The sequence below is a fragment of the Bos mutus genome, chromosome 5, assembly GCF_027580195.1.
Source record: "Bos mutus isolate GX-2022 chromosome 5, NWIPB_WYAK_1.1, whole genome shotgun sequence".
Classification (NCBI taxonomy): domain Eukaryota; kingdom Metazoa; phylum Chordata; class Mammalia; order Artiodactyla; family Bovidae; genus Bos; species Bos mutus.
Window position 1 is genome coordinate 44,781,182 of NC_091621.1, and position 24,801 is coordinate 44,805,982.

General features: G+C 50.9%; 3 protein-coding genes across 3 annotated transcripts; 1 reads left to right on the forward strand and 2 right to left on the reverse strand.

Moving 5' to 3' along the window:
- Positions 1-43: 43 nt before the first annotated feature.
- On the reverse strand, positions 44-18,089 carry LOC138987937 (keratin, type II microfibrillar, component 7C-like). Its single transcript, XM_070370833.1, has one exon. It carries the CDS (start codon positions 14,018-14,020, stop codon positions 13,517-13,519), a length of 504 nt encoding a protein of 167 aa, XP_070226934.1. The 5' UTR covers positions 14,021-18,089; the 3' UTR covers positions 44-13,516.
- On the reverse strand, positions 1,649-7,774 carry LOC102272506 (keratin, type II cuticular Hb1-like). Its single transcript, XM_070370116.1, has 10 exons — positions 7,705-7,774; positions 6,825-6,853; positions 6,109-6,317; positions 5,443-5,503; positions 4,513-4,608; positions 3,839-4,003; positions 3,502-3,627; positions 2,551-2,771; positions 2,347-2,378; positions 1,649-1,824 (listed from the first exon to the last, which is right to left on the reverse strand). The coding sequence occupies exons 1-10, from the start codon at positions 7,772-7,774 to the stop codon at positions 1,649-1,651; spliced, it is 1,185 nt and encodes a 394-aa protein (XP_070226217.1).
- A 1,117-nt stretch (positions 18,090-19,206) lies between the features above and the next one.
- LOC102265553 (keratin, type II cuticular Hb1) lies at positions 19,207-24,474 on the forward strand. Its single transcript, XM_005906987.2, has 9 exons — positions 19,207-19,626; positions 20,394-20,602; positions 21,203-21,263; positions 21,640-21,735; positions 21,951-22,115; positions 22,384-22,509; positions 22,762-22,982; positions 23,796-23,827; positions 24,362-24,474. Exons 1-9 carry the CDS (start codon positions 19,207-19,209, stop codon positions 24,472-24,474), a joined length of 1,443 nt encoding a protein of 480 aa, XP_005907049.2.
- Positions 24,475-24,801: the final 327 nt, after the last annotated feature.

Below are 24,801 nucleotides of genomic sequence, written 5' to 3' on the forward strand. Positions count from 1 at the left end.
CTAGAGAGCACTGGGAGAGCACACTGGTGACGTGGGGTGCTGCTGAACGGAAACTGGCTCTTAGTTAGAGTGAGGCTGTGGCCCCTCTCAAGGCTGGGGCTGATTCCAGCTCCTCTCCTGAACAAGCCAGAAAGCCCTGGAAGTTCTGGTTCTGCCAGGAAGTGGGCACAGGACTCCTCTCCTGCTGAGGGGGTGGGAGGGCTGTTTGCACACCCCCTCCTCCTGCCAATGCCCTGTGCTGTCAGAGAACATTCCTCAGTGGTGAGAAGACCACAAACATTTAGCTGCCCCGGGCCTGGGTTTCGGGTGGACCAGCCAACTGGCAGTTCAGCCCTTCCTGGTGCTGAGTTGGCCAGGCCCTGGGCCCTGGATGGTGTGCGTCTGAGGTCCTGGAGGGGTTCTGGGATTCTGTGGGAGTGATGGCAGTGGGGGGAGGTCTGTGTGTGTTTGGGAGGACTTTATGGTGAGCGGGTCCCAGAGTCTGGATCCCTGGTAGGGGGTTGTCTCACCTGCCTCACCCAGGGACGGGCTGTGGATCTGGATCCCTGATGGGGTGGGGATCGGGGAGGGCATCAGTATGTTAAGGCTCTGCTTGATGGGACTGTATCTGTATATGTCAGGGTCTCTGACGTGGTGTGTGTGTCTGAGTGTGTGGGATGTTTGGGGGTCTGTGCTTGGGAGTATCCATCTCTGATGGACAGCAGCTCATATCTTGGGTACTGGAGGGGAGGTAGGAGGTCTCTGACTGGGATGCCCTGGAGGTGATGGAGGTGGTGGGTGTGGGGGCAGGGTTGGAGGGGACTATCTAGGAAGTATTGGTTTGTGGAAAGAGATGAAGGCTGTGTGTTTGACCCCATGGTCAGGAATTTTCATATACTGAGGTGGGAGTGGAGTGAGGGAGTAGAGGAAGGGGACCACTGGTGTTTCAGCGGCCACATGTGATGAGACCCTTCCCCTGCTGGCTCCCTGCAGCCCCTCTCACTTCCCTCCCAGCTCCCCCTTATGCCTCCGTGTGTCTGGATTTTGGGGGCAGGACACCCCCAGGCACCCTTCAGGTTGTGCAGTGTGGTCCTAGGGGCAGGGTACCTTAGAGACAGCCCTCTCTCCCTCTTTGCTTAGAACAGTTCCTCTGTTCCCTTGGAAGAGGGCAGAAACGGAGCTGGCAGTCCACATGTGTAGGGAGATTCTCAGAGAGCGTTATATTTGGGTCATGAGCTTAATTGGAAACTTGGAGACCAAGCACAAGGGAGAGAGTGGAAGGGAGGCGGGGGCATAAAGTTGTTCCCCCCACCCCCGGGGACGCAAACTCGGGCACCGTGGGAGGGTTTAGGAGGCACCCGAGGGGCCCTGGGGCCAGTCTGTCCCTTAGAAGCCAAGGGCGTCCAAGCTCCCAGAGCAGCCCGAGTCTGGATGGGCTCTTTGCCCAGGGCTGGAGGAAACCGGTCATTCTGACTCTGGGGTGTTGGGGGCTAGTAGCCCGCCCCTCTCCCTGAAAGAAATGAAGAGACAAACCGCAGGAGAGATGCAGGAGGAGAAAGCAGCCGTTGGGGCAGGTCAAGCCGGCTAGTTCCAGAAGCTCCAAGACCTGCCGCCGCCCGAGGCAGGTAGGATTGGCTTGCGGAGCGGTGAGTTTACAAAGCGGAAGGCGCTATGCAAAGCGCAACAGGCGGCTGTTTCCACTACTCTGGCCGCAGGGCGCGCACAGGCCGGTGCTCACCGCCAGGTTCCCGCTGCAGGGGGCGCTGCAGACGCTGCCCGTCACCGGCCGGGAGCCAGACATGCTGAGGTCCCCGCAGACGACCCCGCCTCGGGAGCTGCTGACACCTGCGGGGCAGAAAGATGTGGCTCAGTCCTCGTGCAAGGCTGTCGTCAGCTGCTCCTGCCTGCTAGCCAGAGTCCCCCCACCCATTCTTCTCTTGCTCAGAGCCCCTTCCCTCCATTCTATTCCCCTTCCCCCTCAAACACCATCATACCCGGACACTCCTTCCTGTAGTCCAACCTCAAGCATCCTAGAAAAACAGACCAGGCCCTCCCTATAGGCAGGAACAGCTATTTAAGTTATTACAATCATTCACTGCCACACCCCCCTCCTTCCTTTCAGGGTCTTAAGCTGTGGCCCCTTGAGGGCCTCCTGTCTTTGTATATAAAGCTTTATTGAAACCTAATCACATCTATTAAGTATTGCTATGGCTGTGGCTGCTTTCACATTACAATAAGCAGAGCAGTTGAGCAGAGACCGCGTGACCCACCAAGTCTAAAATATTTACTATTTGGCCATTTGGTAAAAAGTTTGCCCACCAGGAACCCCAGGCTCTTATTTTAGGACCCACAGTACAGATTACTTACAGACATTCAGAGTTCCGATGCCTTCACACAACCTTGTGGGGAGAAGAAAGAGACAAAAATTAGTTGGGGAGAGCAGAACCAGCAAATTCCCTCCTCCAAATAATCTTGATGCAAATTAGATATAAATAAGATGTAGACACGTTCCTGGCTCTGAACACAGGTTGGAGGGTGAAGAGACATCCTCTGCACAGATGTGGTCCTCACCTCTGCTCCTCGCCCTCCAGCAGGCGCCTGTAGGTGGCGATCTCGATGTCCAGGCCCAGCTTGGAGTTCATCACCTCCTGGTACTCCTTGAGCAGGGAGGCCATGTTCTGCTTGGCCTTCTGCAGAGCCTCCTCCAGCCCTGCTAGCTTGCAGCTGGCATCATTAAGGGCCGCCTCACCCTGCTGCTCAGCCTGGGTCACTGCAGCCTCCAGCTTGGAGTTCTGGGGGGGAGGGTAAGGTTATTAAGGCTCCTTCTTTTGGACTTAGGGTCAGAGACCAGGTATCCACTGGCCATTGACTGTCAGGGGAAGAAGGGGCCTTACTGGTTTGTTGGGTCAGGGGTTGCAAATTAGTGCTCTTGGGGAATGTCGGCACAGTGTCCTTAACTTTTTGAAATTTAACGTATAAACCCACATTCCTGGCGTCTCTTGAAAAATCTGAGGATCTGGCCACATTGGGCCTGCTTTTCCACAGGGCCTGTCTCAGTTTGATCTGATGAGCTCTGCCCATTGTGCTTTCCAGTTTACCAAACCCTAGTGCCTTTGGTATGGCCTGCTTCGCTCATTCACAAATCTCTGGGGACATCTCAGTGTGTGATCGCTGACCTAAAACAATGGGCCAGAGAGGTGAAATGGGCCCCCCAAGTCACGTGATGAGCTAGTGGCAGGGCTGGTTAGAGAGCGTAGGTTTCCGGCCCCTCAGACTGCTATTTCCCCTGCCTCATTTTGCCTCAGAGACCATGAAAGACCAGGTCACTCCATTCTCCTCCATAGCCCTGCCCCCACAACCCACATTCAGGGGGAATGGAGAACATTGTCTATGGAGGGGACCTGCCTGAAGTTTCACGTTGCTCCTTTTCCCACACTTTGGCAAGGTGTCTGACTTCAATCTCCCTGCCTCAGGCCAACCCTGTTCTCTTTCTACACTGAGGGGTGGGCCAGGACCCTGTACCTGGCACTTGGCATTCTCGACCTCAGCCGTCAGCCTCTGGATCATGCAGTTCAGCTCGTTGATCTCCTCCTTGGTGCAGCGCAGGGTCTCCCCGTGCCGGATCACTGTGGCCTTGATCTCCTCACACTGGGGAGAAGCACAGATGCTCATGAAACACAGGCTATGTCATCCGACTGAACTCCACAGCTTGCACATCTGCACCCCATCCCGAGAGCTGCCCGCCCTTCCCTTGCCCACCCAGACAAAGGTCAATGCTTTTTCAGCATCCCTCCCCACTCTGCTAATGCTTTCAGATTTTGGCATCCCTGTTCTGGGAAGGGAGTGCTGGGCCACTCACCTTGCTGCGGTACCAGGACTCAGCCTCCGCCCGGCTGCGACCGGCAGTGTCGTCATACTGAGCCTGGATCTCAGCCACAATGCTGTCCATGTTCAGGTCCCGGCTGTTGTCCATCTTGACGATGACCGAGGTGTCTGAGATGTGGGTGTGGAGAACTTGGAGCTCCTGAGGGGAAGTAGGGGAGTGTTAAGAGCCCCTTGGACCATAGCCCCCCTCCAGGCAGCCCGCTTTCTCACCTCCTTTCCTGTCCCCTGCCCCTGCTTCTTCCACAGCCTCACTGTCTGAAACCTCAGTTCAAAGGTGACATCTTCCTTCAACCCTGGAAGCTCTCAGTGCTCCTCAGGACCAGAGGCCTGAGGCTGAGAGGAGTCCAGCTCTGAGGCCTGCTTACCTGACTTCAGTCAGGGCCTCCTGTCTTGATCCTTTGGATCTAGGACTAGAACTTGAAATTTGTGATAACTGTCACCATGCTAACTGGGAGCACCAGTTTGTCTGGGCTTGGCAGGTAAGACACGAAGCTATACCTTTCACCTTCTGACAGTAAACCTGCCTCGGGTTCCTCAACTCTGCCCTATGTCCCCAAACCAAGAGTTTCAGGAGCCAAATGGTGGCGAGTACTTTCCAGTGTCTAACTGCCATCCTCCTTGGTGCCCAGCTGCTTTGTGGCCCCTCACCTCCTCATACATCTGCCGCAGGAAGTCAGTCTCCTGGGTCAGGGCCTCCACGTTGGCCTCAAGCTCTGACTTATGGAGGTAGGCTCCATCCACATCCTACAGGGAGAGGGAGGGGCAAGAGTCTCAGTGGGGAGACAGCACAGAGCTCTCCCCAGCAGGGAGGGCGCACTCCCTGGACCCTCCTTAGCTGCTCATTCTGGTGCCTGGTGTCATGGTGTTAGTGAAGTCCTTTACTCATTTTGAGGGGTCAGGAGCAGGTATGGGTGAGAGGGGGTCCCGATGTTTCCAGGCATTCCCCTTGGTACTAGGATGATCCCTCTAGAAGGCACTATCATGAAACGTAGGATCTAATGTAAAATAGCTCAGTTCTAACGCTGACCCACTTCTCCCTGCTCTGGAATGTTATGGAAAGAAATCTAGAGATGTGTGGTCAGAAGTCATCCCAGGGATCAACTCTGCTCCCAAACCAATGTGACTCAGGGCGAGACCCTTGCTTGGTCTGTGTCTCAGTGTACTGAGGGCGGTATTGCTGAGTCAAGTCCTAAGAGGTGAGGAGCAACAGCTCTGTTCATGCCAGCATTTCCCAACCATTGCTGGCCAAGGATGGAGTCATCCCCAAGCATTCAGGTGCTCTTCTGTTCACAAAAATTTATGCAGTGCCTGTTTTCTGCCAGGCTCAGAGCAGGAGGAGGTGGGAAGCCATTGGGCAGGTGGGAGTTAGCTTGGATGGTGGAAGATTGCCCTGTTTGAAGCACTGCTCTGATGTCCAGGGCCACTCAGGGAGCACTGGGACATTTGGAGAAAGAAATAGGGGAGAGGTTGGGCTGTGTGATTCCGGGGAAGTCACTTAGCTTCACTGAATCACAGAGTGCTCCCTCCACCTCTGTCCACGGTTCTGAGTTGTGGGATGTGTATTCTGGGGCCACTCACCTTCTTCAGGGCCACAAATTCATTCTCAGCAGTGGCCCTGAGGGCCACCTCCTCTTCATACCTGGGGACAAAAAGGGCACAAGTTTCAGTGGCCAGAGTTTCAATAGGCTGGGATTTGAGGAGAAGCAAAGAGGAGGAAGGCTCAGACAAACACATTCCAGGAACTGGATCTTTTGGACGTGGTCATGGAATCAAAAATTGTCCATCCCTCTCCTATGGGCACCCAAACCAGCCATGTCACCCACTGTTCTTCCTGTTTTAGAGGCAGGGTGGGTGCCATGCACATTCTTGTAGGCCTCCTTTCTGTTCCTGAAGCTAATTCCCCAGTGGTGGTGGCGGCACCCTGATCTAGTTTAGGTGTCCCCTTTTCCTGTTCTCTTGACTTTCTTATCCTTACCCCTCTTCAGGGCCCAACACAGCACCTGGAACATAGATAAATGCTTGATAAATCAAAATAAAATAAACACAGAATGATGAGGTGGCTGGAGAAGCACAGACTTGCCAGTGATTCCTCTCCCATTTCAGAAAAGAAAAAAATTTCCCCACAGTCTTTCTGTCACTCTCTACTTCCTAGTGGAAAGTTCTTCTAGGGGTCTAACCCAAATCTATCCTGCTTTGATTGCACCCCATTTCTTTTCTCCACAGCCTCCTCCCCGATGCACTCACTTCTTCTTGTAGCCCTCCAGTGCCTCCTGTATGTGGTTGGACTGTGAGGCCAGCCTCCTGCCGTCAGCCTCCACATGCTCAGCCTCCCGCTTCAGCGTTTGGATGTAGCCCTCGTAAAGGGCCTCCAGGTTGCTCTCACAGCACTCGCGGTCCTGGTGGAACTGCAGCTTGGTCTCCAGCAGCTTGTTCTGCTGCTCCAGGAAGCGCACCTGGTGTGGAGGTGGGAGAAACAGTGAGAGGAGCCAGTAAGCCCAGCCCTCCTGCAAGAGCAGGCAGAGTGAGAGAACTGGAGCTCACAGCAAGGTGTGCAGAGGCAGAGGGTGGGTGGATGGCATCATCCTTGCTGGGCTCTCCTGGCCTTAGGAGGCAGCTGGAGACTCCTTGTCCCTGATTGCTTGCTCGAATCTGAGTGAGGGTCTGTCCAGTTGGGCCTGGCTGGGGTAAGTGCGACACTGAAGGGCATATGGGTTGTGCTGGGTTGGGTTGGGGCAGAGACAGATAGGGGTTGACAGTAGTGACAATCAGGGAAGGTTTCCTGGAGGAAAGGAGTGTAGAGGAGGGTTGAGAGGGTTAGAGTAAGAGGAAAGCCTTTCACTGTGAACCTCACCAGTGCAGGGGAGCTCTGTCCTCAGTGGCCAGCCTGGGGCTTGAATGGATGGTCAGCCTGGGCAGGGCTTCCTACCTGGGGAGGGAGGTTGGAGAGGGCAGTTTCTCACCAAGTAGGAAGGCTGGGGTCTGAAGAGGCCTGGTGGAGGATGACACACACTCCTGTGTGAGGAGACACACACTCTTATGTGTCTGGAAGCCAGGCAGGTAATGTGAAGGGGGGATGATAGTAAAGCATGCAAACCAACGCTAGAAATCATTCAAACTGGACAGATGTGACAGCAGCAATCACGGTGCCGCCAGAAAGGAATCAGCAAACAGGACCAGGCTCCCTGGTCTCCAGTTTCCCCTCTCAGATTTTTTTAGCTGGATTTGGGACATTGCCTTGCCTTTTACAGGCCCGAAATCCTTTCATCCAACCCGATGAACGCAGCTAGGCAATCCCTGTGGAGCTCCCAGAAATGGGGAAAGGGCACTGCTGATATCACGTGGGATCATTTTAGGGGGTCTTAGCTGGCAGGGCTCGAGCCATGGTGGTGAGTTGCTTGCCTGTCTTGATCCCTGTGTTTCCTTTCAGAGTCGTGGCCAGCACACACACTGCACCTAGCACAGCTTTGGGGCTGAGGGGGGAAGCCACACACAGAGAAGCATCACACAGAGAATCAGTGGAGAAACGACACAGAGCCCATGCTGTCTGCTCCTGGGCCAGGACCCTTTCTGCTCCACTCCCTGTCCACCTTTCCCGGGTGTGAGCTCCAGCACACTCAGGATGGAGTGCCTGCTGAAGGGGGCCAGCTCTCGCTCGAGAGGAGTGGGGGAGCTGGGCCCCAAACTTTGAACTCCCTAGCCTCAGGGGCCTGGAGAGCCTGGAAGAGCCAGGCTTGGACCCCTGCTCTGCCACCCACTCTCAGGGAATGTGGGTGGGGGCTGGGGCCGGTCCTGCCATAATTCCCCATCTCCTTTCTCCTCTGTGTGCACTCAGAGGACTACTCTGGTGGCAGTGATTCTCAAACATGAACCCTTCACAGGCCAACTTCAGGATTTTGCCTGTTTTACTCATGATTTATCTACAAATGGATTTGTTTAGTATTTCACCAAACACTTAAATGGGGCTTAAAGGGGTAGCTTTATATTAGCATCATAGCTGTAAAACCAGTATCACTAGGCATACATAAGAGGAAAACAGAAAGCATGACATTCTAGCTGAAACTGTTGCCCCAGACAGCTTTGAAGCTGAGGCTTGCTCTCTTTCATTAAAAGCATGAGAGTAGCAAGTATTAGCAAGTATTAGACAGAGAAGGCAATGGCACCCCACTCCAGTACTCTTGCCTGGAAAATCCCATGGTTGTAGGAGCCAGGTAGGCTGCAGTCCATGGGGTCGCAAAGAGTCGGACACGACTGAGCGACTTCACTTTCACTTTTCACTTTCCTGCATTGGAGAAGGAAATGGCAACCCACTCCAGTGTTCTGGCCTGGAGAATCCCAGGGACGGGGGAGCCTGGTAGGTTGCCGTCTATGGGGTCGCACAGAGTCGGACACGACTGAAGTGGCTTAGCAGCAGCAGCAGCAACTATTACAGGGATATTAAAGACATATTAATACCTAATGAGATTTCCCCAATTTGATTTTAAGGATCAAATTAAATAAATTCAGATCAGATCAGATCAGATCAGTCGTGTCCGACTCTTTGCGACCCCATGAATTGCAGCACGCCAGGCCTCCCTGTCCATCACCAACTCCCGGAGTTCACTGAGACTCACGTTCATCGAGTCAGTGATGCCATCCAGCCATCTCATCCTCTGTCGAACCCTTCTCCTCCTGCCCCCAATGCCTCCCAGCATCACAGTCTTTTCCAATGAGTCAACTCTTCCCAGGTGGTGGCCAAAGTACTGGAGTTTCAGCTTTAGTATCATTCCTTCCAAAGAAATCCCAGGGCTGATCTCCTTCAGAATGGACTGGTTGGATCTCCTTGCAGTCCAAGGGACTCTCAAGAGTCTTCTCCAATACCACAGTTCAAAAGCATCAATTCTTTGGCGCTCAGCCTTCTTCACAGTCCAACTCTCACATCCATATATGACCACGGGAAAAACCATAGCCTTGACTAGACGAACCTTTGTTGGCAAAGTAATGTCTCTGCTTTTGACTATGCTATCTAGGTTGGTCATAACTTTCCTTCCAAGGAGTAAGTGTCTTTTAATTTCATGGCTGCAGTCACCATCTGTAGTGATTTTGGAGCCCAGAAAAATAAAGTCTGACGCTGTTTCCACTGTTTCCCCATCTATTTCCCATGAAGTGGTGGGACTGGATGCCATGATCTTCGTTTGCTGAATGTTGAGCTTTAAGCCAACTTTTTCACTCTCCACTTTCACTTTCATCAAGAGGCTTTTGAGTTCCTCTTCACTTTCTGCCATAAGGGTGGTGTCATCTGCATATCTGAAGTTACTGAGATTTCTCCCGGCAATCTTGATTCCAGCTTGTGTTTCTTCCAGTCCAGCGTTTCTCATGATGTACTCTGCATATAAGTTAAATAAGCAGGGTGACAATATACAGCCTTGACGAACTCCTTTTCCTATTTGGAACCAGTCTGTTGTTCCATGTCCAGTTCTAACTGTTGCTTCCTGACCTGCATACAAATTTCTCAAGAGGCAGATCAGGTGGTCTGGTATGCCCATCTCTTTCGGAATTTTTCACAGTTTATTGTGATCCACACAGTCAAAGGCTTTGGCATAGTCAATAAAGCAGAAATAGATGTTTTTCTGGAACTCTCTTGCTTTTTCCATGATCCAGCGGATGTTGGCAATTTGATCTCTGGTTCCTCTGCTTTTTCTAAAACCAGCTTGAACATCAGGAAGTTCACGGTTCACATATTGCTGAAGCCTGGCTTGGAGAATTTTGAGCATTACTTTACTAGCATGGGAGATGAGTGCAATTGTGTGGTAGTTTGCGCATTCTTTGGCATTGCCTTTCTTTGGGACTGGAATGAAAGCTGACCTTTTCCAGTCCTGTGGCCACTGCTGAGTTTTCCAAATTTGCTGGCATATTGAGTGCAGCACTTTCACAGCATCATCTTTCAGGATTTGGAATAGCTCAACTGGAATTCCATCACCTCCACTAGCTTTGTTCGTAGTGATGCTTTCTAAGGCCCACTTGACTTCACATTCCAGGATGTCTGGCTCTAGGTCAGTGATCACACCAGTGATTATCTGGGTCGTGAAGATCTTTTTTGCACAGTTCTTCTGTGTATTCTTGCCATCTCTTCTTAATATCTTCTGCTTCTGTTAGGTCCATACCATTTCTGTCCTTTATCGAGCTCATCTTTGCATGAAATGTTCCTTTGGTATCTCTGATTTTTTGAAGAGATCCCTAGTCTTTCCCATTCTGTTGTTTTCCTCTATTTCTTTGCATTGATTGCTGAAGAAGGCTTTCTTATCTTTTCTTGCTTTTCTTTGAAACTCTGCATTCAGATGTTTATATCTTTCCTTTTCTCCTTTGCTTTTCACTTCTCTTCTTTTCATAGCTATTTGTAAGGCCTCCCCAGACAGCCATTTTGCTTTTTTGCATTTCTTTTCTATGGGAATGGTCTTGATCCCTGTCTCCTGTACAATGTCACGAACCTCATTCCATAGTTCATCAGGCACTCTATCTATCAGATCTAGGCCCTTAAATCTATTTCTCACTTCCACTGTATAATCATAAGGGATTTGATTTAGGTCATACCTGAATGGTCTAGTGGTTTTCCCTACTTTCTTCAATTAAAGTCTGAATTTGGCAATAAGGATTTCATGATCTGAGCCACAGTCAGCTCCTGGTCTTGTTTTTGCTGACTGTATAGAGCTTCTCCATCTTTGGCTGCAAAGAATATAATCAATCTGATTTTGGTGTTGACCATCTGGTGATGTCCATGTATAGAGTCTTCTCTTGTGTTGTTGCAAGAGGGTGTTTGTTATGACCAGTGCATTTTCTTGGCAAAACTCTATCAGTCTTTGCCCTGCTTCATTCCATATTCCAAGGCCAAATTTGCCTGTTACTCCAGGTGTTTCTTGACTTCCTACTTTTGCATTCCAGTCCCCTATAATGAAAAGGACATCTTTTTTGGGTGTTAGTTCTAAAAGGTCTTGTAGGTCTTCATAGAACCGTTCAACTTCAGTTTCTTCAGCGTTACCGGTTGGGGCATAGACTCGGATTACTATGATATTGAATGGTTTGCCTTGGAAATGAACAGAGATCATTCTGTCGTTTTTGAGATTGCATCCAAGTACTGCATTTCAGACTCTCTTGTTGACCATGATGCCTACTCCATTTCTTCTGAGGGATTCCTGCCCACAGTAGTAGATATAATGGTCATCTGAGTTAAATTCACCCATTCCAGTCCATTTCAGTTCGCTGATTCCTAGAATGTCGACATTCACTCTTGCCATCTCTTGTTTGAATACTTCCAATTTGCCTTGATTCATGGACCTGACATTCCAGGTTCCTATGCAATATTGCTCTTTACAGCATCGGACCTTGCTTCTATCACCAGTCCCATCCACAACTGGGTATTGTTTTTGCTTTGGCTCCATCCCTTCATTCTTTCTGGAGTTATTTCTCCACTGATCTCCAGTAGCATATTGGGCACCTACTGACCTGGGGAGTTCCTCTTTCAGTATCCTATCATTTTGCCTTTTCATACTGTTCATGGGGTTCTTAAGGCAAGAATAAATAAATTAAATTAATAGATTAAAGAGATGAATTTTTTCATCAGGTGTTTTGATGTTATTTAATGCTTCAATGGGACATCTAAAACATCTAAATTTATACCACATAAAATATCAACAGTCCTCATTCCCCATTTCCAGGAGAGTTCAGTTCAGTCGCTCAGTTGTATCTGACTCTTTGCAACCCCATGGACTGCAGCATGCCAGGCCTCCCTGTCCATCACCAACTCCCGGAGCTTGCTTAAACTCATGTCCATCGAGTCGGTGATGCCATCCAACCATCTCATCCTCTGTCATCCCCTTCTCCTCCTGCCTTCAATCTTTCCCAGCAGGGTCTTTTCCAGTGAGTTAGTTCTTCACATCAGGTGGCCAAAGTATTGGAGCTTCAGTTTCAGCATCAGTCCTTCCAATGAATATTCCGGGCTGATTCCCTTTAGGATTGACTGGTTTGAGCTCCTTGCAGTCCAATGGACTCTCAAGAGTCTTCTCCAACACCACAGTTCAAAAGCATCAATTCTTCGGTGCTCAACTTTCTTTATAGTCCAACTCTCACATCCATATGTGACTACTGGAAAAACCATAGCTTTGACTAGACGGACGTTTGCTGGCAAAGTAATGTCTCTGCTTTTTAATATGCTTTCTAGGTTGGTCATAGCTTTTCTTCCAAGGAGTAAGCGTCTTTTAATTTCATGGCTGCAGTCACCATCTGCAGTGATTTTGGAGGGAGCCCAAGAAAATAAAGTCTCTCACTGTTTCCATTGTTCCCCAACTTTTTGCCATGAAGTGATGGGACCGGGTTCCATGATCTTTGTTTTCTGAATGTTGAGTTTTAAGCAAACTTTTTCACTCTCCTCTTTCATTTTCATCAAGAGGCTCTTCAGTTCTTCTTTGCTTTCTGCCATAAGGGTGGTGTCATCTGCGTATCTCAGGTTATTGATTTTTCTCCCTGCAATCTTGATTCCAGCTTGTGCATCATCCAGCCTGGCATTTTGCATGATGTACTCTGCATATAAGTTAAATAAGCATGTGACAGTATACAGCCTTGACACACTCCTTTCCCAATTTGGAACCAGGCTGTTGTTCCATGTCCAGTTCCAACTGTTACTTCTTGATCTGCATACAAGTTTTTCAGAAGACAGACAAAGTAGTCTGGTACTCCCATCTCTTGAATTTTCCACAGTTTGTTGTGATCCACACAGTCAAAGGCTTTGGTGTAGTCAATAAAGCAGAAGTAGATGTATTTCTGGAGTTCTCTTGCTTTTTCGATGATCCAGCGGATGTTGGCAATTTGGTCTCTGGTTCCTCTGCCTTTTCTAAATCCAGCTTGAACATCTGGAAGTTCTTGGTTCACGTACTGTTGAAACCTCGCTTGGAGAATTTTGAGCATTACTTCGCTAGTGTGTGAGATGAGTGCAATTGTGTGGTAGTTTGAACATTCTTTGGCCTTGCCTTTCTTCTGGATTGGAATGAAAACTGAACTTTTCCAGTCCTGTGGCCACTGCTGAGTTTTCCAAATTTGTTGGCATATTGAGTGCATGACTTTCACAGCATCATCTTTTAGGGTTTGAAATAGCTCAACTGGAATTCGATCACCTCCACTAGCTTTGTTCTTAGTGATGCTTCCTAAGGCCTGCTTGACTTTGGACTCCAGGATGTCTGGCTCTAGGTGAGTGATCACACCATCGTGGTTATCTGGGTCATTAAGATATTTTTTGTAGAGTTCTTCTGTGTTCTTGCTCTCCAGGCAAGAATACTGGAGTGGGTTGCCATTTCCTACTCCAGGGGATCTTGCCCACCCAGGGATTGAACCAGGGTCTTCTGCATTGCAGACGAATTCTTCACCACTGAGCCACCAGGAATGAACTTCCAGGGGAGACTAGCCTGTAAATTCTCAGGTCCTGCCAGGACTTCTGAGCTCAGAAAGGGTGGGATCTTGTCTATGGGGACCCTGCCTGTCTGGAAAGAGGTTGTATATAGTAACAGTGCTCTAATCAGGAGCCCCTGCTCTAGACTCATCTCTCTGGTCTGTCTGTGCCTTGGAAGTGTGTCCATCTCCTCCATCAGCCTGGGGGCTCACCTGGCCCACATCTCTCTTGCCCCCGTGACTAACCCTTGAGTGCCCACCCAGGAAGGGAAAGTTCAGGAAGGGTGTGATCAAGGACACTCACCTTGTCGATGAAGGCAGCGAATCTGTTGTTGAGACACTTGATCTGCTCCTTCTCCTCTTGCTTCACGCACTGCGCGTTGGGGTCGATCTCCAGGTTGAGGGGCGTGAGGAGGCTCTCATTGACTGACACGGTGGTGATGCAGGGAGGGCTGGGGCCGCTCACGCCGCCAGAACGGTACCCAAAGCTGCGGTCGCAGGACCCGGCGCGGAAGCCCCCGCAGATGCTGCGGCTACCGAAGCCCCCGGTGAGGCCGCGGTAGCAGGAGATGCCACGGTAGGGGGCGGCCGTGATGCAGCAGCGGCCGGGGCGGGGTCCGCAGGCGGAGACGCAGCTGAGGGCTCGGACCCCGCCGGGGATGCAGACGCGCGATGGGAGGCAGGACATGGTGCTGTGGCGGCGAGCGGCGGTGGGAGAGGGCAGCTGGACCCAGAAGCCCACCATGTGCCTTATATCGCGGCCCGCGGGCCGGAAGGAGGAGTGCTCGGCCCACTCGTTTATGAGCTTGGAGGTCGGGCTGAGAGCCTCTGCGAGCCGGAATTAAAGTGAACCAGGCCTCCCGGCTGCCTCTATAAAACGGCGTTCGCCTCCCGCCCGCGCGCGCTTTATGGGACCGGGTAGCGCCTGCTCAGCTTCGCCGGCCGTGCGCTGCGGGCTTGGGGCCGGCCGCCCGCGGCCCTAGGCCGGGACTGGGCCGGGAAGCGCGGGGGCATTGGTTCTAGTCCCAAACTGGGCAGCTAGGCACCCCCGGCCCCACCAGCCTGCGCCACCGCCCTGCAGGCTGGGAAGCTTTGGTCTTAGTTTTCTGTGCGGCTCTGCGAGGTCTCTGTGTGAGTGTGTATGTGTTGTGTGTCTGTGTGTGTGTTGAAGGGGAGGCATCTTAGAGGTCAGTTCTGGAGATTCTTGTCATGATCTGGGACAGGTGAATAACCTTTCCGAACCTCAGTTTCCTCATGTGCAAAATAGGGATCCTAACAGAACCCGCGTGGGCGCAATGGACAGGGTAGCATTTAGGGCCCTACTTAGCTCTTAATAACAGCTCCATAAATGTTAGTTTGTTTGTTTGTTCTGTTTATTCTATTATTAATTTGCCATTCATCCTGTTTCCCCTGGGACAAAAACTCTCTCTCCTCTCTGTCAGAACTCAGCTCATAGTTCCTCACCCAGTAAGACTGGATCCTCCACCCCCACCCCTCATACTTCTCTCCACTCTACTGGTGAGGAGAAAGGGAGTTTACATTTATGGAGTACCTACTATGTGTGGGCTTCCTGGGTGGCTCAGCAGTTAGAGAATCTGCCTGCAAGGCAGGAGACGCAACAGAAGCGAGCTCAATCCCTGGGTTGGAAAGATCCCCTGGAGGAAGGCATGGCAACCCACTCCAGTATTCTTGCTTGGAGAATCCCATGGACAGAGGAGCCTGGTGGGCTACAGTCAGTGAGGTCGGAAAGAGCAGGAGACGACTAAAGCGACTGAGGACACAAGCACATACAATGTGTGAGGAATTTATCCTGCATTATTTCATCTAACCCCGAGGGCATTCTTCTGAGGTCAGAATTACTGTGTCCATTTACTTGATTAGGAAGATGAACTCAGAGTGAATCAATGGCTTATTTACAATCAAGCACCGGGGGCTTCGCTGGTGGCTCAGTGGTAAAGAATCCACCCGCCAACGCAGGAGACACAGGTTTGATCTCTGGTCTGGGAAGATCCCACATGCTGTGAGGCAACTAAGCCTGTGTGCCACAACTGTTGAATCTGTGCTCTAGAGCCTGAGAGCCACAACTACTGAGCTTACTTGCTGCAACTAGAGAGTAGCCCCCGCTCTTCACAACTAGAGAAAGGCCCCCGCTCTTCACAACTAGAGAAAGGCCCCCGCTCTCCACAACTAGAGAAAGGCCCTCGCTCTCCACAACTAGAGAAAGGCCCCCGCTCTCCACAACTAGAGAAAGGCCCCGCTCTCCACAACTAGAGAAAGGCCCCCGCTCTCCACAACTAGAGAAAGGCCCCCGCTCTCCACAACTAGAGAAAGGCCCCCGCTCTCCACAACTAGAGAAAGGCCCCCGCTCTCCACAACTAGAGAAAGGCCCTCGCGGCAACAAGGACCCAGCACAGTCAGAAACAAACAAATAAAAATAATGATTAAAAAAAAACAAGGTAAAGCACAGAAGGGTCCATCAAGGGCAAAGTCAGAATCTGGAAGGAGGCTCCTAGCCCTTTGCCAAGATTGAAGAGTCTGAGTCTTCAGGACTGAATGAGAGTTAAGTTCCTTATGGAGGCAGGAGCCCAGACTGCTAGGCTTTGGGGTCTTAGAGAAATCAGATCCAAAGCCTTCTCCTCAACTGATGCTTGCTCATGGCCAAAACCCTAGAAGGCTACAAGCCGTCATAATGGTAGTTAATTATGTGTCCAATTATGGACAGAGGAAACCAGAGTGTGAACTCAGCAGCTTGCATTAAAGAGAAATACGCAAATCATCTTTGGCTTCCTTTGCTTTTAAATATGACTTGTTATTATGCAAGGGGGTAATTAAATCCTGGAACAGCAGAGGTCACCTTGGCCGGCCATGCCTGGCTTTGGCTGCCTGGTGTCCCATTTCTAGGGAGTGCCTCACTGCCCCCTTTGCTGTCTTTCCCAATTCTCTTGTGGGCCTGAATCCCTTTGGTCCAGCTTTGATTTTTGCAGGGGTTTCAGTGTAACCTTAGAGCCATCCTCTGTAGAAGATGGAGCCCCACCTCCAGTGTCTGTGCTTCTGCTCCCAGCTCTAGCTGTGTGTCTAATGGCTTCAGGATTATGAATTTCTACTCCAGTTTTCTTCGTTAAAAAATTATTGATTTTTGGCTCTGCTGGCTCTTCGTCACTGTGCGGATTTTTGTCTAGTTGTGGAGAGAGGGGCTACTCTTTGCGGCAAGCGGGCTCAGTAGTTTGTGACACACGGGCTTAGTTGCTCTGCATGTGGGATCTTTCCGGACCAGGGACTGAACCTGTGTGTCCTGCATTGGCAGGTGGGTTCTTTACCCCTGAGCCGCCTGGGAAGCCCTCTACTCCAATTTTCTTTAGGGAATAAATTGGTATTGAAGAAGTCTTCCTTTGGTATCTCCCTCACAAGAGGAAATGGACTTACCCCAAAGTATTTAATTTCCTTAATTTAAAGATTTAAATTAGACTTACAGAAGCACTTTCATGATGCTTGCTTGGATCTCCTGCATTTTGGTGGATGGATGGAGCAGATTTTCTGTGCTATCACAATCAATGAGGAGGTTAATAATCAGCTTTTGTTCACACTGATAATTAAGTGCATTTAAAGCCCCAAGAGACCAGAGGCCTGCAGGCTGAGTTGTACTCTCTAACATGACCTGAAGGATGGAAATGACAGGTTTGACAACTAAAGCACAGTGGTCCCCCAAGTGTCAGTACCAATCCCTGACCCAGCTCCAATTTCTGATACATTCAAGGACAGACTTCCCCATAAAGACAGTTGGTGGTCACAGTGATGGGGAAGAGGGGGGCTGCTCCATTTTCAGCCACATCTTCTAGAAATTGATCCCTTGCCCCCTTTATCTCTTGGGGCACCAGTTTAACCCACCAGTCAACAGATGGAAAGCTGGTGTCGTGTCTCTTCTTTACCCCCACCCTAGGCCCCTGGAGCAAATAGATACCCAAGGCAGGGAGCAAATAGATACCCAACAGGAGCCAGGCTCAGAGTTGGAAAGAGTCTGCAGCCCCCACAGAGGGCAGGCACATGCAAAGGACTTTAATACAAGGCTGCAGGGGATCTGACTTTAATGCCAGGGTACTCGGTGGGAGAGTCAGCCTCCAGCGCCTTGGGGCCAGAGGTCAGGGTATGGTCTTACAGGAAATGACAGCTTGGTTGGGGATGAAAAACACTGAAGAGCTGGATGTACAGGGAAGAGAGAGGGGAGGAGGGTTCAGGCAGAGGGAACCGTGTAAGCAAAGACACAAAGGGAGGGAGGCCAGAGGATGTGGGAGGAACAGCTGGCAGCGAGTCTACTTTGGTTTGGAAAATGGGGGATGGATGAGGTTAGGGGGAAAGGAGGCAGGGGGATGGTGAATATGGTGGGTGGGTAAGGTGGGCTTAGACTATCAAGCTGAGTGTGAGAGGTAGTTGACTGGGAGAAGGCCATATTCACCGTGTGTGACCAAATGGGATGTGAGGATAGTACATGGAGGGTGTGTGTGTGTGTCTACTTTTGGTAGCCCAAGGCGTCCTTATGAAACATCTTGAACATCAGCATGCCCATTTCAGAGACACACTTCTTTTTTCTCTGTGGAATAATGTCAAAGTAATTCTGGAATCAGACATACCTGGGTTCAAGCCTGGGCTCTGCACCTTGCAATCTGGATGAAAATTCCATAACCTCTCTGAGCCTCAGTTACCTTTGTATCTAGAATGAAGATAATCAAACTTATCCGGGGATGTGATATGGATAAAGTGAGTGTATATGTAAAGCATTAATACAATGCCTGGTGCCTAGTAAGTGATCAATAAATATCAGCTGTTATCATTACTGTTGTTGTTATTATTTCCCCTCTATGGCCCATTGGTTGCCCAGGTACCTTCCCTTCCAACCATCCTGGCCTCTGCACTCCCCTCACCCCCACCCTGGGCCTGCCTTGTCTTCCAGGTCTGGGAGCTGGGGCCTCCTGCCCATTGAAGTTTCTTGGAAAGGATCCCAGGTCCCACCACTCAGTCCAGGCCCAGAGCTTATTGGAGAAGCTCTTCTGAAAATGCCCCAGAAAACAGGGAGGCCTTTGAAAGAGACTGTCTGGGGAGTGTGGCCTTGCACTTAAGGTCTAGTTGAGGAAGACACTCTGTGTCAGGTGTGGGAGAGGAATCTTGAAGGCACACAAAGAGGGATGGAGGTGGGTGGACAGAGAGGGTTTTAGGGATTCAGATACTGAACTCTCACACCACTGCTCACACACATCTACCCACTTCATGGATCCCCCAGCATGAAGTGGCTGAACAAATACTTTTTTTTGGTTGTATGACTGGCTTTTCCACGTCTTGGTGGGAGTAAACACAGTTTCCTTCTGGCCATGCCAAGGGTCAAGTGTCATAGGTTGCCCTGAAGAGTTGGTCCCCAAGACCCTACCTGTGAAGCCCCTGGAAGGCTCTTGCTCTCAAAGCTGCCAGGGTCCACGGCCACCTTCCCACCATAGGCTGGCCCACCCTTTGTCCCTGGTCTTAGTGCATCTTGTGGCCCAAACTAGAAGTCAGAGGTTATGAGTCCAGCTGACCTGAAAACCATCATCCCAACCCAGCTTCCCTTCCTCTCCTCAATTATCTCGCAAAATGCAGAGTCCCCAGGCCTTGGTTGATCTAGGCTCCTTGGCACCCTCAGGCCCTGAACTATGGAAAAAATTCTGCCAAGGCTTCAGAGTTGCCTGAGTGTAGGATTTTCCAAAGCCTCATCTTGATGATATTATCCCAGGAGAGGAGAAACAACTGAGAAATTCCCCAAGCCCATAAAGGTGACAAGAAGTTTGCTCCACATGGTGACGTAGACAGCGCCAGGTGTCTGGGTTTATAAAAGGCACAGACAGTGAGGGAGAGCTCAGAACCCTTCTCTTCTTCCTCTGGCTTCATCTCCTCCAGCCTTGAATCACTATGACCTGTGGATCGGCTTGCTTTAGCTCCCGTAGCGGAGTCCGCAGTTCCAGCTCCTGTGTGACCACTCAAAGGTACGCTCCTGGTCGCACCTTCAGCTGTGTCTCGGCCTGCGGACCCAGGCCCAGCCGCTGCTGCATCACGGCTGCTCCTTACCGCGGTGTCTCCTGCTACCGTGGGCTCACTGGGGGCTTCAGCAGTCGCAGTGTCTGCGGGGGCTCCCATGCTGGTTCCAGCAGCCGCAGCTTTGGGTACCGCTCTGGTGGCCCCAGCCCTCCCTGCATCACCTCCGTGTCAGTCAACCAGAGCCTCCTCAAGCCCCTCAACCTGGGGATCGACCCCAATGCACAGTGCATAAAGCACCAGGAGAAGGAGCAGATCAAGAGCCTCAACAGCAAGTTTGCTGCCTTCATTGACAAGGTGGGTGTCCTTGATCACACCCTTCCTGAACCTTCTTTCCTGGGTAGGCACTGAAGGGTTAGTCAGGGGGTAAGAGAGATGTGGACCAGATGAATCCCAAGTCTGATGGAGGAGATGGACATATTTCCAGGGCACAGACCGACTAGAGAGATGTGAGCATTGAGCAGGGGCTCCTGGTATGATAGCACTGTTATAATGTACAAGAGAGATAAGAACAGGCTTGGAACTGCATGTCAGAGGGAAGCGGACACAGACCCCTGTCCCCCATGGGACACATACAAAATTTACGTCAGAAATAGAAACAGAAGAAAAAAAGAAATAGAAATAGGACTATAGGGTCATCCTTGCAGACATCTGGAATGCTTAGTTGTCCCCTGCCGATCTCTCTCTCCGCATCCCCGCCCCACACTCACTCACTCACACACTCTCACACTGAACTCTGGGGCCAGCTGAGGCTTCCCCAGTAATGTTCACTTCAGACAGGAATGGGCCAGCAGGAGACCTAACTGGGGAAGGTTTTCCAGGGGAAGGCTTAGTCATTTGGGAGGGGATTCTGATCCCTGGCACAGTGAAGCCAGGCATGAGAAAGGACTTTTCCGCTTGATCATGGATACTTGGACTCAGATCTGCAGCCATCTCAGTGACAGAGATCCTCATGTATGTGTTGGGGTGGGATGGGGGAAAGGGATGGGCGGAAGTTTTGGAGGGTAGATTCTGCAGGATGCTGGAATTACGGCTGTCTGGGTGACTATTCCTCTGGGCGGCAGGTGCGCTTCCTGGAGCAGCAGAACAAGCTGCTGGAGACCAAGTGGAAGTTCTACCAGAACCAGCGCTGCTGCGAGAGCAACCTGGAGCCCCTGTTCAATGGCTACATCGAGACGCTGAGGCGGGAGGCTGAGCGTGTGGAGGCCGACAGCGGGAGGCTGGCCTCAGAGCTCAACAGCCTGCAGGAGGTGCTGCAGGGCTACAAGAAGAAGTGAGTGCATTTGGGAAGGTCCACTTCTCTCAGAAGGGTTGACATGATACGAGAATTGGGGAACCACTGAGCACACTGGCCTTAGAAACTTCTTTCTTCATTAACCCACTTTTGCTTTTATCAGCTTTAAAGGCAGTGACAGGAAGACACACGAAAAGAAGAGAAGCTGAAATGTCAGCAAAGAGTCTTTCTATTGCGTTATGAACTTCTTAGGATAGGGACCATATCCCTCTTCATCCATCCATCCATCCATCCATCCATTGACCTGTCCCACAAACCTGTTCTGAACACTCACTCTTTTCTTTACTGTGCTAGGTACTGGAGGTACAAAGAAATGACACTATGTCTTCTCCACTGTTCACAATCACTGGTTCAACTTACTAGTTCCATCCACCTTTCCAGGCAGTTTATTATACTTGAGTAATAACAAAACCAGTGTCTTTAAAGTGAATCATGTCTAAGTTAGAGAAATGTGTAATTAGGGATATGGGTGAGAGGGATGTTTCAGATATCCTGGGGGGTGGATGTGATGGGTCAGGTTGAGCCCTCCTTTCCATTACTAGCTAAATCTCTTGTTTCAAATTACCTTCCCTTGTGAAGGTATGAAGAGGAGGTCGCCCTGAAGACCACGGCAGAGAATGAGTTTGTCAAAATCAAGCAGGTGAGTAGGTCTGCTTGGGGGATAGTTGCCTGGGAGTCTGGTAGCCCTCAGGGCATCGGTATGCCCTTGTTCAGTTAATAAACTTATATTTTATTCCAACCGATAGGCATATCCCTTCTCACACTCTGGGAGATCTACAGGGCAGGAATTCTTTGGCTCTCCCTTAATAGAGTGGCCCAGAGAGATGGAAGGACTTTCTAAAGTCACACAGGACGTTTTGCTAGAGTTGGTGGGAGACCTTAGTTCCCTTATTCTTGACTTACTGATATATGCCTACGACTTGCTTTGCAGGGCTGGGGATGGGGTTGGGGGAAGTGGAGCCCCCACTGGAAAGCCTCTGCAATGACCAGGGATTGCTGTGTGTTTGTATCTCCAGGAGGTTAATCGTGCCTATGTGCTCAAAGGAGATCTGGAGGCCAACGCACACAGCCTGGTAGAGGAGGTGGGCTTCCTGAAGACCTTGTATGAAGAGGTGAGCACCAGCAGAGAGGACATTACTCGGGTCTCCTGATTCCCAGGCCGGCCTGTGTACAGAGGAAATAGACAGGGGTGCCTGCAGGCGTGAGGGTTTTGGAAATTGTGGGCTTGTGTGTGTGTGTGTGTGTGTGTGTGTAAAGGTGGAAAGTGAACTCTGTTCTACTTGGCTCTGGATGGTGTATGTAATGTGAATGACTCTTGGCCCTACAGGAGTTGAGAGTCATGCAAGCCCACATCTCAGACACCTCAGTTGTCGTCAAGATGGACAATAGCCGGTACCTGAACATGGACAGCATTGTCGCCGAGATCAAGGCTCACTATGATGAAATTGCCAGCCGCAGCCGGGCCGAGGCTGAGAGCTGGTACCGCAGCAAGGTGAGTGGTCCAGGACACCTGCCTCCTAGATGTGGCGCTGGGGGGGATTCAAGGCATTTATTAAAAAAGGCTACTTTTGTCTGGGGATTCTGATCCTTAGGGACGGTAAATAAAGTATTGACATCTCTCAGGCTGGGGTAGAAAGGCAGGGCTGCCGTGTATGGTTGCACAGGCTGAGCACTGGACAACCTGCAAATCATCTACATTGTCCTGAATGTGTGGGAGGTCCTGTCCTGAGTTTCATGAGCCTCTCTGCTTCCTCTTCCAGTATGAGGAGATCAAGGCCACGGTGATCCGGCATGGGGAGACCCTGCGCCGCACCAAGGAGGAGATCAACGAGCTCAACCGTCTGATCCAGAGGCTGACAGCTGAGATTGAAAATGCTAAGAGCCAGGTAGGGTTTTTTTGAGGCCCACCCAGGGTCCCACAGGCAGTGTGTGCGCCCAGCTGGATCTCACCATTCACTCTCCAACCCATTCGTATGACTTGAGTCCTAAGTTATGGCCCTTCAGGGAGCCCCAGTTGATGAAGGGGAGAGGTCTGTTTCTGGGGTGATCTCATCTAGGTAGAGAGACTAGACACATCCAGGAAATGGACACAGAAACCCAGAGGCCATAACCCACCTTGTTCTCTCCTGGGCCCTTAGAACTCCAAGCTGGAGGCCGCAGTGACCCAGGCGGAGCAGCAGGGCGAGGCGGCCCTTAATGATGCCCGGGGCAAGCTGGCGGGGCTGGAGAAAACCCTGCAGAAGGCCAAGCAGGACATGGCCTACCTGCTCAAGGAGTACCAGGAGGTGATGAGCGCCAAGCTAGGCCTGGACATCGAGATCGCCACCTACAGGCGCCTGCTGGAGGGCGAGGAGCAGAGGTGGGTACAGTCTGCACAGCTGGGGCCTCAATTGCATAGACCTGGCCCATTTTTTTTCCTCTACTACTTCCCCATTCCTTCTTCTGCTTACATCTTGGAACCCTTTCTGGCTCCCTCTCTCCTCCAAGGAGAGGCTAAGGAGAACAGTCTCAGTTGAGCCCGCTGTCTGATTTCCAATGGGCTCCAACATCATTTGGTTAGGGACAATAGTTTGCTGGTTCTCTGAGGGAATAAAAAGTCTGTGATGTATAACATTTGCATATTTTAGTGGTATAAATACTTCTATCATGCCTGGGCTCAAGCTACCACTGTGACTTCATGCAGAGTTGGCTAGAAATGTACGAAACAGTATCTGTGAACTAACTGGTAGGAGCTGGTGCCAGAACATCCTTGCTTAAGGGACAGGATAAAAATGGCCTCAAACTGAAAGGGCAAATAGAAAAATACATTTCGATTAGAGAGATGAAAAGCTTGTGGCCCAGGGAGACTGGATTGTTCAGGATGGTAGAGCCAGTCAGTAGGAGTGGGGTCGGCAGTCTGAAGCTGGAGTCCTGGGGGCAGTCCCACTGCACTTCAGTAGGACCCTCTTCCTAGAGGGACCTGGGAGATCCTGCCCCTTGTGTTCTCTTGAAACAGAGCTGGGGAGATGCTGAGCCTCTAGGGGTGCTGGACCCCAGACCTTCTCTGACCTTCTGGGGAGGAACTTGGGTGGCTTCTTAGGTGACTGGGTTCAGAGTGGGTGACCATGTGACTTCTGGGATCGTTGTCAGAAACTAACACCCAGTCCTAATGCTCTTTTCTCTCCCACATCAGGCTGTGTGAAGGCATCAGTGCTGTGAATGTCAGTGAGTAATTCGGGCCCTGAAGGGGAGACACTGAAGTGAGACAGTGGGAAAAATGTCTTAGCTCTGAGGGTGAAAAGACCCTGGGAGAAGAGTTCCATTCATTTCCAATCACACAGTTACAAAGAGGGAGCTGGTTGACAGGTTAGGAGTGGAATAATACTTCACCCCCTGCCTGTTAGAGTGTCAGTCTTATTTTCCCCATTATAGGAAGCTCTGACTTTCTCCTTGTCCAAACACACTTGTCCATACTCCAGTTGTCTTGTTCTAGATCAAAACAGGTATTTTATTAGCATGGTTGTCCCCATGGAGGTCTTCCTGAAATCAGCTACAGAAGAATAGATTAAGAAAGATTGAGGTCATTCCTGTCCTGTGAGGATGGGAGTCCTGAGACCACACGGGAGTTCAGATTGTCTTTCTCCCTGGAGATGTGGATGATCCAGAGACATCCTGCTGGGTGTTAGGGAGGGAGTGTGCTTGGGACCAGCTCCCCACTACCCCCGAAGGTTCTGACTTACCATTATTGTCTCTGTGCAGGAGTGAGCAGCTCCCGGGGTGGAGTTGTATGTGGTGACCTCTCAGCCACCCGTACCTGTGGCATCGGTTCCTATGGGGTGGGAGCCTGTGGCAGCAGCTGTAAGAAGTGTTGAGCTGGTAGGACTTCAGGAGGCACCCAAGCCCCAGCCCATCTCACCCTCTCTGAGCCTCCCAGCTGGCCTGTTTGCCCAACCCTACCATGTGCAACCCATCATTCTGACTCACCTTCTCTACTGTCCACCTCTCAATTCTTGTGTGGGAATCCCCTCCTCCCCTCCTTGTCTCCTGCCTGCCTCTGGCTGAGAAAGGCTGCTGGGAGGAGTGATCCGTGGATGTAGTCTATTTGAGGATCCTGGGCTCTCTGATCCCACGAAGAGGGCAACACCTAAGTCCCCCTCCCACCTTTCTTTCCCTTGCATTCTTGAATGTTCGTCACTTCC